At 33.7% G+C, this 14,878-nt stretch overlaps 1 protein-coding gene across 1 annotated transcript in view; it reads right to left on the bottom strand.

The window, feature by feature from the left end:
* LOC131155933 (uncharacterized) overlaps positions 1-10,223 on the bottom strand; it is a 17,060-nt gene extending 6,837 nt beyond the window's left edge. Inside the window, exon 1 of the mRNA XM_058109390.1 lies at positions 10,215-10,223. Coding sequence (XP_057965373.1) covers positions 10,215-10,223 — 9 coding nt within the window. The remainder of the gene's footprint in view (positions 1-10,214) is intronic.
* Between the last annotated feature and the right edge of the window lie 4,655 nt (positions 10,224-14,878).

The raw sequence follows: 14,878 nt of genomic DNA, 5'->3' as shown, positions 1-14,878 counted from the left end.
AAGCAGAACAAGGAGAGTAAACCTTTCCAAACAAACACTCGATCCACTTATAGAGAGTCTGAGCAACAAGAGAAGGTAAGTATGAGTAGTTAGGGCTTAGATATGAGTATTATAGGATTTGGAAATTACAGAGAATTTCTCCTAATCAAAGTGGCTAATCTCTTGCTAATTTGCACAAATGATCTCATATATATAGACATGGGAAGAGATATGACCGTTAGGGACCTATTGGGTATTAATAGGAAAGTTTAATGAAATTTCAAATATTTTGACCCTGTTTAAAAAATGTTTAACTGTGGTAAAAATCAGGACAGCCCGAGAGGTCTGGTCGACTAAAAAGGTTTCGATTGACCAGATCTCATATGATTCGGTCGACTAGGAGGATTTTGAACTGAATGGTCGGTCGGCCGAAAGTGCCTTTCCAAAGGCGATTTTCCATTTTATCGAGGTTCGATCGACCGGGCCATTTTGAACTAGATGGTTTGGTCAACCAGACCGTTGGGATTTTTCCCGAGGATCCTTGGTCGACTAGGTAGTTAGAGTTCATTTTTGTCTCGATCAACCAGATGGTCAATATCTTCACCTCAGGGGGTTTCTGTCGATCGGGGGATTTGAACTAGATTGGGTCAGTCGACCAGGGCCTTGGTCAACTATTGACCCAGGCCTGTTTCGGTCGACTAAGGCAAAATGAACTGTCTTGGCCTGGTCAACCGAAAGTGCACAATGTGTGCATTTTGGTTAAGTCTCGAAACATACAAACCTTATTTAAGTGCCTAATACATGCAAGTGTAAAAGTGAGTTTCCTAAGGTCACTTGGGGTCAAATTAAAGACACCAAAAAAGTTCGGTGTCGGTCGAAATCCTGATGTCTTTCTAAGGTCATTTTTCATTTATGGTTTGTTTGAGCTTACGTATTATCATGCATGTGATGTATGTGAGCTTCTTACAAACTAGAGCCCTAATTATTATTACAGACCAATTTTCACAAATGAAATATATTACAATACTGAATATAAATTGGTCTTCAGGCTATACTTGCTTTGTGCCCATCTTGATCTTAACACTTTTAGTTCCTACACAAAACCTCAAACACCCATTAGACACAATGGGTATTTGTCATAATCAAAACTGGGTGTGACCAATAAAGTCAACATTCTCCCCCTTTTTGATGATGATAAATACGACAAGCAAAAATATAGGGTTAAGCCAAAGAAGGCTCCCCTCACAATATGCATCCAATGTATTTTTAAACAAACCCTTTATGTAAACAAACCCATTATTTTTGCCCCTTTCTATCTCCCCCTTTTGGCAACAATAAAAAGGGCCATTTGAATTAAAATCCTAGGTAATGGGTGATTATTACATTTATACAAGAATAATTTTGGAAATTTTTTTTGAAAATTTTGGTAGAGTGCCGTTTGTAAACCAGACTTTCCAAAAGAAAACCTGTATAAGTGTAACCTGTTTGAGTTGAAATTTCCTAACAATTTATCCACAACTACTCAAACAGTTCAGTATGATCCAATCAAGAAAATAAAATATCAATATAAACATGAATTGGACAAATTGTGCAATACAGATGATAATCAATATAAGCATGCAATAAAAGTATATATAAAATAGGCACACAATCAATAATCAACCTTTACTAAGTCTAAAGCAAAAAGATAAGCCAACAATAGAATTAGTTGCTAAGACTTGGAAAGTTCCCATGAGAGAGCTCCCCCTTTCAATTTGAATATGTGCTTAGATTCTTTAACTACTTATACTAACCAAAGATTAATTTCATTATGCTTAGTAGTATAAGCCATCAATCAAAATCTTTAAAATCAACTATACTGAGTATTTGTCAATTGTATGTTATCATTTGATTAGTATGGTTGTCCTTATAGACCATGGATGCATAAGAAGATATATATTAACGCATGCAATAATGTTCATGACCCAAGAAAATTTCATATCAAAACATAAGCCTTTAAGCACTAGATATAATGTTTTAGGTATTCTCAAGAGCCTCGATATTTAATAAAATGAAAGTGATGCCTATGGATCATTTATGCGCTTCCTATAGGGATGGATCTGAGCCTTTCTAAACAATTGATGATTATGCTAGGATGAAGATTAATTATCTACTTGAGTTTTCACTCATCCTTTCAAAAATATTTTAAAATTAATTTCATCATAATCATCTTTAACACAAGGTTTTGGTTTGGGAAAAATCCTGTCAAAATTTCAGCAGCATGCCGTCTATAAATCAGACATTTCCCAAATTTTCATCCACCAAAACCTGATACATTCAAGCAATTAATTCAAAATAGTATTTTGAGCATGCGAGAACCTATAATCCACTACCAGCATGCAATTCTCATCGACTGCATCCGCTATGTAGGAGGTTTTCAACACAGGCATGCAATCTAGTAGTATAATCAGCAGATGATACAAAAGATAAACTATCCATTATAAGATATACTCATTTAATGCATAATGAATAGTAGGAATTCAGTGCTTTTCATATGAAGGCATATGGGCATGAAAGACAAAAATTCATGAGAGCATTTAATGTATATATATTCATGAAGACTAATGCTCCCTCTGAGTTATGCACTTATTCAATTTATGTCATTTTAATTTTCTAGTTCTTTAGCCAAGTGTTTTAAGATTTTTGATGATATATGCTTGGCTTTGGATGAATAGGCTTAGAGGACCAAATAGTCACAATAGATATTTCTTTAAGTGAGCTAAGCCAGTATTGCTATTGATATGAATTTCGATATGTGTGAGAGACACAAGTTAGAATGACTTTCAATTTCAAGTATACATGCATAGGTCTACTTGAATTTTATGCATTCATCTAGTTTGAGACCTAGGCAATCAAGTTAGTCATTCAACTCATCTCTAAGTATATAAAGCTCTAAAAGATATGACTTAATAATTTGAGAGCTTGTGAAGTGAAAATGAGTAAATACTCTTGACAATCAAATTATCATTTAGTTTAGAAGAGTATGTAGAATGAGTGGACATTTTCAAAAATGTTTTTGTGCTTAGTAATCATGTTCATGCTTGGGCAAAGAGCACATAGGATATGTGAATGTCGTGAACAATACTCTTCAGAGAATGGCAAGTATCCTATAAATATAATTATAATCTAAAGCAAAGATACAAGTAGATAGGTGAAACCTTACCAAATATGATCATGGTTTGGTAAAGATTTCCTATAGATGAGATAAACCAAAATTAGAGGATTTTTGTATTTTTGGTTCAAAGGGAATATTTTGATTTTATCAATGAAATGTGAATCCCTTAGTGGTTGCCTCTAATCTTGGTTGAGAATGATGACTTTTAATAAGCACACAATAAATATGGAATTTTAATGAACAGTGCTTATACTAAGGTGATGACTAGAGTTTGGTTGATGAGATTAGGGTTAAAGATATATAGAATAGGATGAGACCCTAAAGTTCATTTTTGTGCAATGGACAATAGTTGCTTAACTTAAGATGTTTTATTTTAAAGTATGAGTTAAGCATTTTGGAAATATTTGCCTAGCAATGATGCCCAGTCCATTTGGAAGTGGATAAAGATTCTTAGTATGACTGGATAGTGTTTAGTGAGTGCATATACTAAGATTTTCATTTTTAAGCAACAACCACTTCCTAAACCTACAGTCTTTAGAACCCCCTAAACCTAAACCTAAGATCTAAGGAAGCATTAAATAATTAAATAGTATTAATTTAAATCCATTTTCCTTAGATCCTACGGGGTTCACTTTGCTAATTATCCATTTCATTTCTTTTTCTAAGCCTCTGGCACTTTTAAGTAAATGATTTTCAAAATAAGCAGGTATTGCATTTTCGTGAAGGGATATGCTTATTTATTATGTTTTTACTTAATGAGGCATGAAAATTTTGATGACAATGGAATTTATAAAATGAACCCTTTTTAAATGATTTATTTCTTTTAACTCCAAAGGATTTATTATGATTATTCTTTTCATTTTAGCTTTGAGTGTAAATCTAGAATAATCATCTATTTCTTTATCTAAGCATGCAATTTTCAATATTTTCTCAATCTTTTTCTTTTCAAGAATAGCATGAAAATTTTCCAACCCCTTTAATTGTTTTTCTATTCTTTTGTTCTCACTCTTCAAAAATATTTTATGCTTAGAAACTCTAACTAGAAACTTGTGCATTTTCAATAAAGTCTTTTCAAGATTTTCATGCGATAACATGCTTTTAATATTTAATTCAGCATATGATTCATCAAAAGATATGTCATAGTTATTATATGAATCATTGCATGCATGTTCAACAATATTATCATAGGGAATATTTGATGATTCATCATATGACATAACATAGCATTCAACATAAGAATTATCACAAGAAATATTTAAAGATTCATCAAGAAATATATTATAGGAATCAACAGATGAATCATCACATGCAATATTAACAAAACTATCATTATGTTCAATAAATGATTCAGCATGTGACATAACATAGCATTCAGCACAAGTATCATCAAAAGAGATAGAATGGGAATCATATACCTCATTGATTGTAAATGTTATATGCTTATGATTTGCCTCCTCCTGATCTTTTGAACTCAGAGCATTTGGAGGAGTGATCTCTTTCTCCTAGGATTCTCCATATTTCTTTTCTAGTTCATCCTAGATTTCTTTTGCAGTATGACATGCCACAAACTGAACAAAAATTTCAGAATCCAACGCAAGATATAACATGTCCATGGCATTATAATTAATCACATTAAAATCATTTTCATTTATTTGTGCACATCTTCCTTTAGAAGTCACAAACCAGACCCTCCAGTCCATAGACTTCAAGAATATGGTCATTCTGACTTTCCAAGTGGTGTAGTCGACACCACAAAATAATGGAGGACAGGAAAGTGACTATCCCTCACTAAATAGGGATACACCAATGTGAGCCATTGCGATCTTTTTGCAAAATCGTTTAAGTCAGGTGCAATGAGGCTCCGATACCAATTGTTAGAATTGGTGTATTCCCAAGAGGGGGTGTGAATTGGAATTTTACACTTTTATCCTAGGTTGAACTAGATGTTAGTAGAATATTGTAACCTAGGGTCTTTTTATGCACTTCCAAATACGCTGATAAATATAATAAACCGAAATTTAAATCAAGCGCATCATTCACATAACAACATACACGTGCGATAAATATAAAGTGTGGAAATATAAACAAACACGTGATATGTTATCGGGGTTCAACGAACTGTACCTATGTCCCCGCCTTTAGCTCGCAAGCCTGAAGATTCCACTAATAGCTTACTTAAGGGTGGAGCGGCATCGCTTACAACCAAGTCAATTAGCACAGGGCTGACCTCAACCATAATCAGGTCAATTAGCGGGGCTGACCTCAACCTACACGCCTTAATAGGATGGCGTACCTAGCTTTCCTAACCAGGTCTAAGTCAATCCGGGACTATTCCAGGGCTAGTCTCCCTCTTCAAGCCCGTTCCTGGAAATACAATAGATGTGTATTACAATCAAATGGTACAATGATTGTGCTTTCGTGCAAAGCAGATATGTACCCAAATACGCGCAATCACAAACACCACAATATGATTTAATATGTAAGCTCAGTGTGGTATTAAGATGTCTACTCTTAAATAGATTTACTATCGGTGTAATCTGTGCGTGAGAGTGCAAACCAGTATAATCTTTGTGTCACAAGGTATTCAATCAACGTGCTCAAATAAAGATATTAATCAACCAACATATATGTATCTATAAATATATATATATTTCAATCACCAGATTTTCTCAATCGTATGATGCTCAAGTAATGCATATGTTTGGTTTGCAAAATATATGTAATCCTTGTATTCAGCAAATAATATATGAGTGAATGAATATTACAATAAAGATCACTATCACATAAACAAATATCTCTTCAAATATATTTTTCAATATAAAGCACAATAGATATTTGAAAGTTATTAGGAAATGATTTTGCAACCAAAATACTATACGATCTTCTCAAGATATTGCAATGAATATACAACCTTAGAAGATCAAAAAAAAGTTTTCTTAGGAGAGACTTATTAACAAAGTCCCCTAAGAATACTTAGGTTTAGCTCTCAATAAAATTGTATCAACCAAGCAGAACAAGGAGAGTAAACCTTTCCAAACAAACACTCAATCAACTTACAGAGAGTTTGAGGAACAAGAGAAGGTAAGTATGAGTGGTTGGGGCTTAGATATGAGTATTATAAGATTTGGAAATTATAGAGAATTTCTCCTAATCAAAGTGGCTAATCTCTTGCTAATTTGCACAAATGATCTCATATATGTAGACATGGGAAGAGATATGACCGTTAGGGACCTATTGGGTATTATTAGGAAAGTTTAAAATGACATTTCAAATAAACCATGTTTAAAAAATGTTTAACTGCGGTAAAAATCAAGGCAACCTGAGAGGTTTGGTCGACCAGAAAGGTTTTGGTCGACCAGATCTCATATGGTTCGGTTGACTAGGAGGATTTTGAGCTGAATGGTCGGTCGATCAAAAGTGTTTCTACAAAGGCGAATTTCCATTTTACCGAGGTTCGATCAACCGGGCCATTTTGAACTGTATGGTTCGGTCGACCAGACTGTTGAGATTTTTCCTGAAGAACCTTGGTCAACCAGGTAGTTGGAGTTCATTTTTGTCTCGATTGACCATATGGTCAATATGTTGACCTCAGGGGGTTTCGGTCTACTGGGGGATTTGAACTATACTGGGTCGATCGACTAGGGCCTTGGTCAACTATTGACCCAGGCCTGTTTCGGTCAACCAAGGCAAAATGAACTGCCTTCGCCTGGTTGACCAAAAGTGCACAATGTGTGCATTTTGATCCAGTCTCGAAACATACAAACCCTATTTAAGTGCCTAATACATGTAAGTGCAAAAGCGAGTGCCCTAAGGTCACTTGGGGTCAAATTAAAGGCACCAAAAAAGTCTAGTGTCGGTCGACCGAAGGGAAAACCCTGAGGTCTTTCTAAGGTCATTTTTCATTCATGGTTTGTTTGAGCTTATGTATTATCATGCATGTGATGTGTGTGAGCTTATTACAAACCAGAGACCTAATTATTATTACAGACCAATTTTCACAAATGAAATATATTACAACACTAAATATAAATTGGTCTTCAGGCTATACTTGCTTTGTGCTCATCTTGATTTTAACACTCTTAGTTCTTGCACAAAACCTCAAACACCCATTAGACACAATGAGTATTTGTCATAATCAAAATTGGGTGTGACCAATAAGGTCAACATGTAACATGCCTAATTCCCATCGGATAAATACAAATTGATCCTCAGCTAATGGTTTGGTAAATATATCAGCTAATTGATCATGAGTATTAATAAATTCAAGTACTATTTCTTTCTTGTCTAAATTATCTCTTAAGAAATGACGACATGTATCAATATGTTTAGTTCTTGAATGTGATACTAGATTCTTTGAAATATTTATCGCGCTTGTTTTATCACATTTTATGGGGATTGTTTGGTATTGAATTTTGAAGTCCTTTAATTGTTGTTTCATGTATAAAGTTTGAGCACAACAGCTCCCAGCTGCTATGTATTCTGCTTCAACTATAGATAATACTACAGAATTTTGTTTCTTTGAAAACTAAGAAACTAGTGAGTGTCTTAAGAAGTGACAAGTCCCACTAGTGCTTTTTCTATCTATTTTGCATCCCGCATAATCTGCATCTGAATAACTCATCATTTCAAACTCAGTTCCTTTTGGATACCATAATCCTAAATCTAATGTGCCTAGCAAATATGTAAGGATTCGTTTCACTGCTATTTGATATGATTCCTAGGGAGCCGATTGGAACCTAGCACACATACATTCACTGAACATGATATCTAGTCTACTAGTGGTTAAGTAAAGTAAGCTTCCTATCATGCCTCGGTAATGCTTGGTATCAACTTGTTTCCCTTTTTCATCCTTGTCTAGACTAGTTGAGGTGTTCATGGGAGTTCCTATAGGTTGACTTTCTTCCATATCAAACTTTTTTAACGTGTCTTTAATATACTTAGTTTGATTTATGAAAATTCCATTTTTAGGTTGTTTGATTTGTAATCCTAGAAAGTAATTTAACCCTCCTATCATGCTCATTTCAAACTCTCTTTGCATAGTTGCAGCAATTCATTACACAAGTTTTCATGAGTTGCTCCAAATATAATATCATCAGCACAAATTTGTACTACAAGCATATCATTATCTTTGGTTTTTATAAATAAGGTGTTATCTAGCTTTCCTCTTGAAAAATTGTTTTGGAGTAGGAATTTGCTTAGTCTATTATACCAATCTCTAAGAGCTTGTTTCAATCCATATAGGACTTTAGTTAGCTTGAATACGTGATTTGGATTTTTAGAGTCTTCAAAACTTAGTGGTTGTTTAACGTAAACATCTTCATTAATATAGCCATTTAGGAATGCACTTTTTACATCCATTTGGTATAATTTGAAGTCTTTATAGGCTGCATAGGCAAGAAGAATCCTTATTGCTTCCATCCTTGCTACAGGAGCAAAGGTTTCTTCATAATCAATGCCTTCTTCTTGATTGTAACCTTGTGCTACAAGCCTAACTTTATTTCTTACAACTACCCCAATTTCATCCTTTTTATTTCTAAACACCCATTTAGTGCCTGTGATTGACTTATCTTTGGGTTTAGGTATAAGTTCTGATACTTGACTTCTTTCAAATTGATTTAATTCCTCCTGTATAGCTATAATCCAAGAGTCATCTTTAAGGATTCTTCAATATTTTTGGGTTCATCTTGAGACAAGAAAGCATAATGGTTACAAATGTTTTTTAATAAGGCTCTAGTGGTTATTCCTTTTGATGGTTCTCCAAGAATTTGGTCTTTTGGGTGACTTTTAGCATATCTCCATTCTTTAGGTAGTTTTAGATTTTCAATGGTGTTTTCTTTTGAAGCTTCATTATTATTTTTTTCTTTTATTTCAATATCTTCTTCTTTTTGTGAAATATCTTCTTTTTCATCAATCTTAATTTTGTCGACATGATCATTTGATTCATCAAAAGTTATGTGTATTGATTCAATAATTGTAAGAGTTCTTTTATTGTAAACCTTATAAGTTTTACTATTTGTTGAGTAACCTAAGAAAGTTCCTTCATCAGATTTTGCATCGAATTTTCCTAGATCATCTTTAGTATTAAGGATAAAGCATTTGTAACCAAATACATGAATGTAAGAAATTTTGGGTTTTCTTCCTTTCCATAATTCATATGGCATTTTGTCTATATTAGATTGTATGGATACTCTATTTATGATGTGACAAGCTGTATTCTCAACTTCTGCCCAAAAATATTTAGGTAAACTATTTTCGTTTAACATAGTTCTTGCCATTTCTTGTAAGGTTCTATTTTTTCTTTCAACAACTCCATTTTGTTGTGGAGTCCTAGGTGCTGAAAAATTATGACTTATTCCATATTCATTTCATAATTTTTCAACATTTTTGTTTTTAAACTCCCTACCTTGATCACTTCTGAAGTTTGTTATATTATAGCCCTTTTCATTTTGTAATTTCTTACATAATGTGATTAGTATGTCACAAGCTTCATCTTTTTTTGCTAAGAATAATACCCAAGTGAATCTTGAATAATCATCTACTATTACAAAAGCATATTGTTTACCTCATAGGCTTAAGGTTCTAGTTGGACCAAATAAGTCTACGTACAGCAATTCTAGAGGTCTTTTAGTAGGTATGTATTTTTTATTTTTGAAACTTGTTTCAACTTGCTTTCCCTTTTGGCATGCATCACACATCTTGTTTTCTATGAATTTAGTATTTGGTAGTTCTTTTACAAGATTTTTCTTTGATAATTTGGATAATAGGTCCATGCTAGCATGTCCTAGTTTCCTATGTCATAGCCAACTTGTTTCATTCATTGCTGCCAAACAAGTTACGCTCTGATTTACTAAGCTTTCAAGAATTATATAATAAACATTATTTATCCTATAAGTTGTAAATAAGGTTTTATTTTTCTTAGGATTTTGGATAACACATTTTTCTTTCTTAAAAGTTATTTCGAACCCTTTGTCACTTAATGGGATTATGCTTAAAAGGTTGTGTTTTAATCCTTCTACCAATAATACATTATCAATGGTAAGAGAAGGTTCTTTACCTATTTTCTCGACACCAATAACGTTACCTTTGGCATTGTCGCCAAAGGTGACGTATCCCCTATCCTTGTGTTTCAAAGTAGTGAACTTGGTCCTATCACCGGTCATTTGCCTTGAACATCCGCTGTCCAAGTACCATTTATCCGTTGATAGTGAAGTCCTAAAGCATACTGACAATGGAGGATTCTTTGTGTTGGTCTTTGAAACCCAAATTCTTTTAGCTTTCTTTGTTTTGTTGTTAGTTCCATTATTGACTTTCCATTCTCCTTGCACTTTAACATACTTTCTTTTTTAGTGGGCAATCGAACATTATGTGACCTTTAGTCTTGCACATATAGCAAGTGGTGTGTTCATGTTTGCTGCTTGAAGAGGTGCTAGCATAGTGCGTGGCTTCCTTGACGAAGTATCGCATGTTTAATCTTTTACTCCTTTTTTTTTTCCATTATAACCTATTCCTTCTTTATTTCCATGTAGTCTTTGCTGTCCAATCATTTTTCAAAGTTATCTTTTCCTTTGGTAAAGTTATATATAATTTTCTCTTTATCCTCTACAAATTTCTTAAGTTCATTTATCTCTAAAATCTTTTTATTCAAATCATCTACATGATTTTTGCCTAGCTCTTAAGTCATTTCTTTTACTTCCTCTTCTAACTTTTTAATACAAGAATCTTTTTCCTCTTCAATAACTTTGGAGGATTCAAGTTGCTTCATTAATTATTTATCTTGGTTTTTTAGAGTTATGTTTCTCTTAGAAATTTTTATGAATCTCTTATGCAAAGAAAACAACTCAGCTTGCAATTCATTATAGGAAGGCATGCTATTACATGACTCATCACACGACTCATTGTAAGATTATGTAGAGGAATAGTAGGAGTTTACCTTTTCTTCATTCACCATGAAACATATATTTTCCATCTCTTGTCCACTTGATTCGTTTTCTGTCTCACTGGATCTTGAATCATCCCACGTGGCTTTCATAGCTTCCTTCTTTTTCTTCTTGTCTTTCTTGAGCAACGTACAATCCGGTTTGATATGCCCTGATTTCTTGCAATGATAACATATTGGAGGTTCATTCTTACTTTTATTTTCTTTCTTACTTGTCTCTCCTTTTTCAGGTTTCTTTTTATTGAACTTCCTAAGAAATCTTTTATTCCTTCTATAGAACTTACCTAGTCTCTTAGTGATGAATGCTAGTTCATCTTGATCTAAGTCACTTGTTTCACTTTCCTCTTCACTAGAGTTTTGGCTAGAAACTTTTAGTGTAATGGATCTTTTATGCTTTGGTTCAGGATTCCTTTCTCTTAAAATCATTTCATAGGTGAGAAGTGAACCTATGAGTTCATCTAAAGAAGATGTCTTAAGGTTTTTACCTTCAGTGATAGTTGTAGCCTTTGGTTCCCCTATTTAGGGAAGGCCTCTTAGAATTTTTCTAATCATTTCGTAGGTAGCATAAGTTTTCCCTAAGGCACTTAAGGAATTTATTATATGTGTAAATCTGGTATACATACTTGATATTGTTTCATCTGAATTCATCTTGAATGTTTCATATTCGCTTGTTAACATATCTATCCTATTGCCCCTAACATCTATAGTTTCTTCATATGTCACTTCCAATTTGTCCCATATTTCTTTAGCCGTCTTGCATGGCATGACCCTATTAAATTCATTAGCATCTAAGGCATAGTATAAAGCATTTATAATGTTTGAATTGATTTGAAGCATTTTATAGTCTGAATTGGTCATATCCTTTTTTTTCTTTTGGAATCTATTTTCCATCTACTATTTTTGTGGGAATAAGGTCTCCATCCATAACTACTTCCCATGCTTCCTAATCCATGTGTTGGAGATAGACTTGCATTCTCTTTTTCCAAAATGTATAATTATGTCCACAAAAAATCGGTGGACGGGTTAAGGATTGGCCTTCACCAAAGGGTGCTACTCCTATATTTGCCGTTTGATCTTTTTATAGTTTCTTGTTAGGAATTACTATAACTAGGTTCTGATACCAATTGAAATTGGAATAGCTTCCCAAAAGGGGGGGGGGTGTGAATTGGTTTTTTAAAAATTTTATTCCCTTTAGTCTTAGTTCTTTTGAGTTGTGATGACAATCAAAACTTAAATACAATCACAATCAACACAACAAGATCAATCACTCAATTGTTGCAACAATAACTCTGTATATATGTGAAAATTTGCTAAACTTGTAATATGCCTTGTATCACAATTATTCTTCTTCCTAATGTTTAGTTTTTAAATAAACTTTCAGATTAATAAGTCAAGAATGATCAACCAACATAGTCCCTTTCGGTTTCTGCAATCAATGCTGATCAATCCAAAACGAATTACCTTCCAGTCTACTTAACAACCAAACATTCATAATTGAACTTTAAAGCAACCACACTGATTATATCTTTTGTAAAAATAAATATAAAGAGTAGAGTAGAGAAATAAGAATACATGGATTTTTACGAGGTTTGGCTTCAACATAGCCTACGTCCTCACTTTTGGCAAAACCACCAAAGGTTTCACTATTACCATTCCTTTACCGGGTGGAACAAGACCAGTTACAAACACTCTTTGAATAAGGCTAGAGCATGCCTTCTCCAAACAATATCCCCTTGTTTGGTACAATGATTCAGCACTCGAACTTTCAACTAACCTATTACAAAGATATAAAACAAGATGTACAAGAACTTGCTCCTCGGAGAGCTGATTAGTACAAATTGAAACACTAAGTACTTCTATAAATTCAGAATATGAATTTTAGAATGAAGCTTTTAGAAAACTTATCACCGTAGGTATCTTTTTGTGAAAGAATTAACAACTTGATGCACAAACTCAGTGAGAAACTTAGCAAAGCTTTGAGAGAATTTCGTGAGATATGAGAGTAATAGCACACTTTCAGAATTTTCGTAGGCTTTGAGAGAGAATGAGAGCTAAATTGATTTCTTGGTTTGCAAAACAATGATCCTTGAGGGTATTTATAGAGGCAGGAAACCCTCTTGCTTGTTCCCCAAGAATACTTAGTGTTGTTTCCAAATATTAAAATTATTTGAGTTCCCAATTATTTGAATTTCAAAAATTATATCTGTTGGAAATTAGAAAAATGCCACGAGTTAGACGACTGTGAAGTCCTGGCAGTCGTCTGTCCATATGTTATAACTATAAAAACATAGGCAAAGAGGTGGCAATCGTCTGTCACTAGAATAATGTAGTTATAATACAATTCAGTGAGGTGGCAGTTGTTTGTCCATAAGGTGACAGTCGTCTGTCCATGAACAATTCAAGTTTTTCAATATACACAGAAGGTAAATAGTCGTCTAACAGAACACTCACAGACTTCTCATTTGGCACTAGCAGTCATTTGTCAGGCTTCTATTTTCAGTTAAGCTTTACTAAATTTACCAGTCATTTGTCCATAAACAGACAATCGTTTGTCAACTGACATTTTTTACATTTCCAACATATTTTTAAATTCTTTCTTCTTTGCTCAATTAATCTTGGAATATGAACTTGCTTCACTTTTTTCTTTTTTCTTTTTTGTTCCAAGTTTTATATTAAGCTCTCTAAGTCTCTTTTGCCTAAAAATCTTCAAAATGAAAACTTCATATTTAAATAAACTTAGAAGTACTTACAAAGATTTTGACCTAAGCTGTTTTGACATTTTCTTGGCTTTGAGTCCTTTCTATGCTGCTTTTCAATCTTTTAGACTTCTTTTGGAGCTTTCATTTATAGAGCTTTGATATTCTCATGAACCACTCTTCGTTCCTTGACCCTTGTAAGCTTTCATATCAGGGTATATGTATTTTGAGCAATTCATCTTTACCTATAATCATATCACTTGAAAAATATATTAAATAACTTTTACTTTGTTATCATCAAAACCAAGAGTTTGTAAGCCTAAGTAAGCCAACAACCCTTACTCTCTTGAGCATATTTCATATCATACAAAAGTGTATTTTAAGGCCTTTATTGTGTACATCTCTACTTGTATTAGAAGCACTTTATTGTACAAAATGTTTTTTGTACTGGTTCGGTTCATCCCGTGAATTGAGCTGGGGAGTCTTTGACCCATAAGGGAGATCTGTTTGATTCATCTCGATAAATTGAACTGGGGAGTTTCTGCCCTATAAAGGAGACCAGTTGAGCTTCGCCTGGTAATTGAGTTGGGTTGTGGTGCCGCCCATAAAGTGTTGCTGGGTTGTGGCTCCGACTGGTAAGTGTAGCTGGGGTATTCCTCTCCCCATAAGGAGAGGTTGTATATGGCCTTTGCTTCACTTGTTTAAGTGAGTAGGGATAATGGAATCCTTGGAGGGATTGGCCAAGGCGAGGACGTAGGTTGGTTTGGCTGTACCTTGATAACACCTCTCTCTATCTCATTTACTTTTTGCACTTTAATTTCCATTTGTGTATGCTTGTTTATTTATTGTTAAACTTATTTACATGCACACATTTAATTTAAATGAGCTATGCTGCACTCATGTATGTTCGCATTAATTGGTAAATCATTTTACATGCACGCTTATTCTTTGAATAAGATATGTTTTTTGGTGAATCGACATAAAGTTTAGATTAGCTAAATATTTTTAAACACCTAATTAACTCCCCTCTTGGGATTACACCACTTACAACATAAACCAAGCATGAATACATTATATGCATCAAACAGTTACGTGCAGGATCATGTGTGTTAT

Source organism: Malania oleifera, chromosome 5, assembly GCF_029873635.1.
Source record: "Malania oleifera isolate guangnan ecotype guangnan chromosome 5, ASM2987363v1, whole genome shotgun sequence".
Taxonomy (NCBI): Eukaryota; Viridiplantae; Streptophyta; class Magnoliopsida; order Santalales; family Ximeniaceae; genus Malania; species Malania oleifera.
This window is presented reverse-complemented; position numbering and strand designations above follow the sequence as displayed.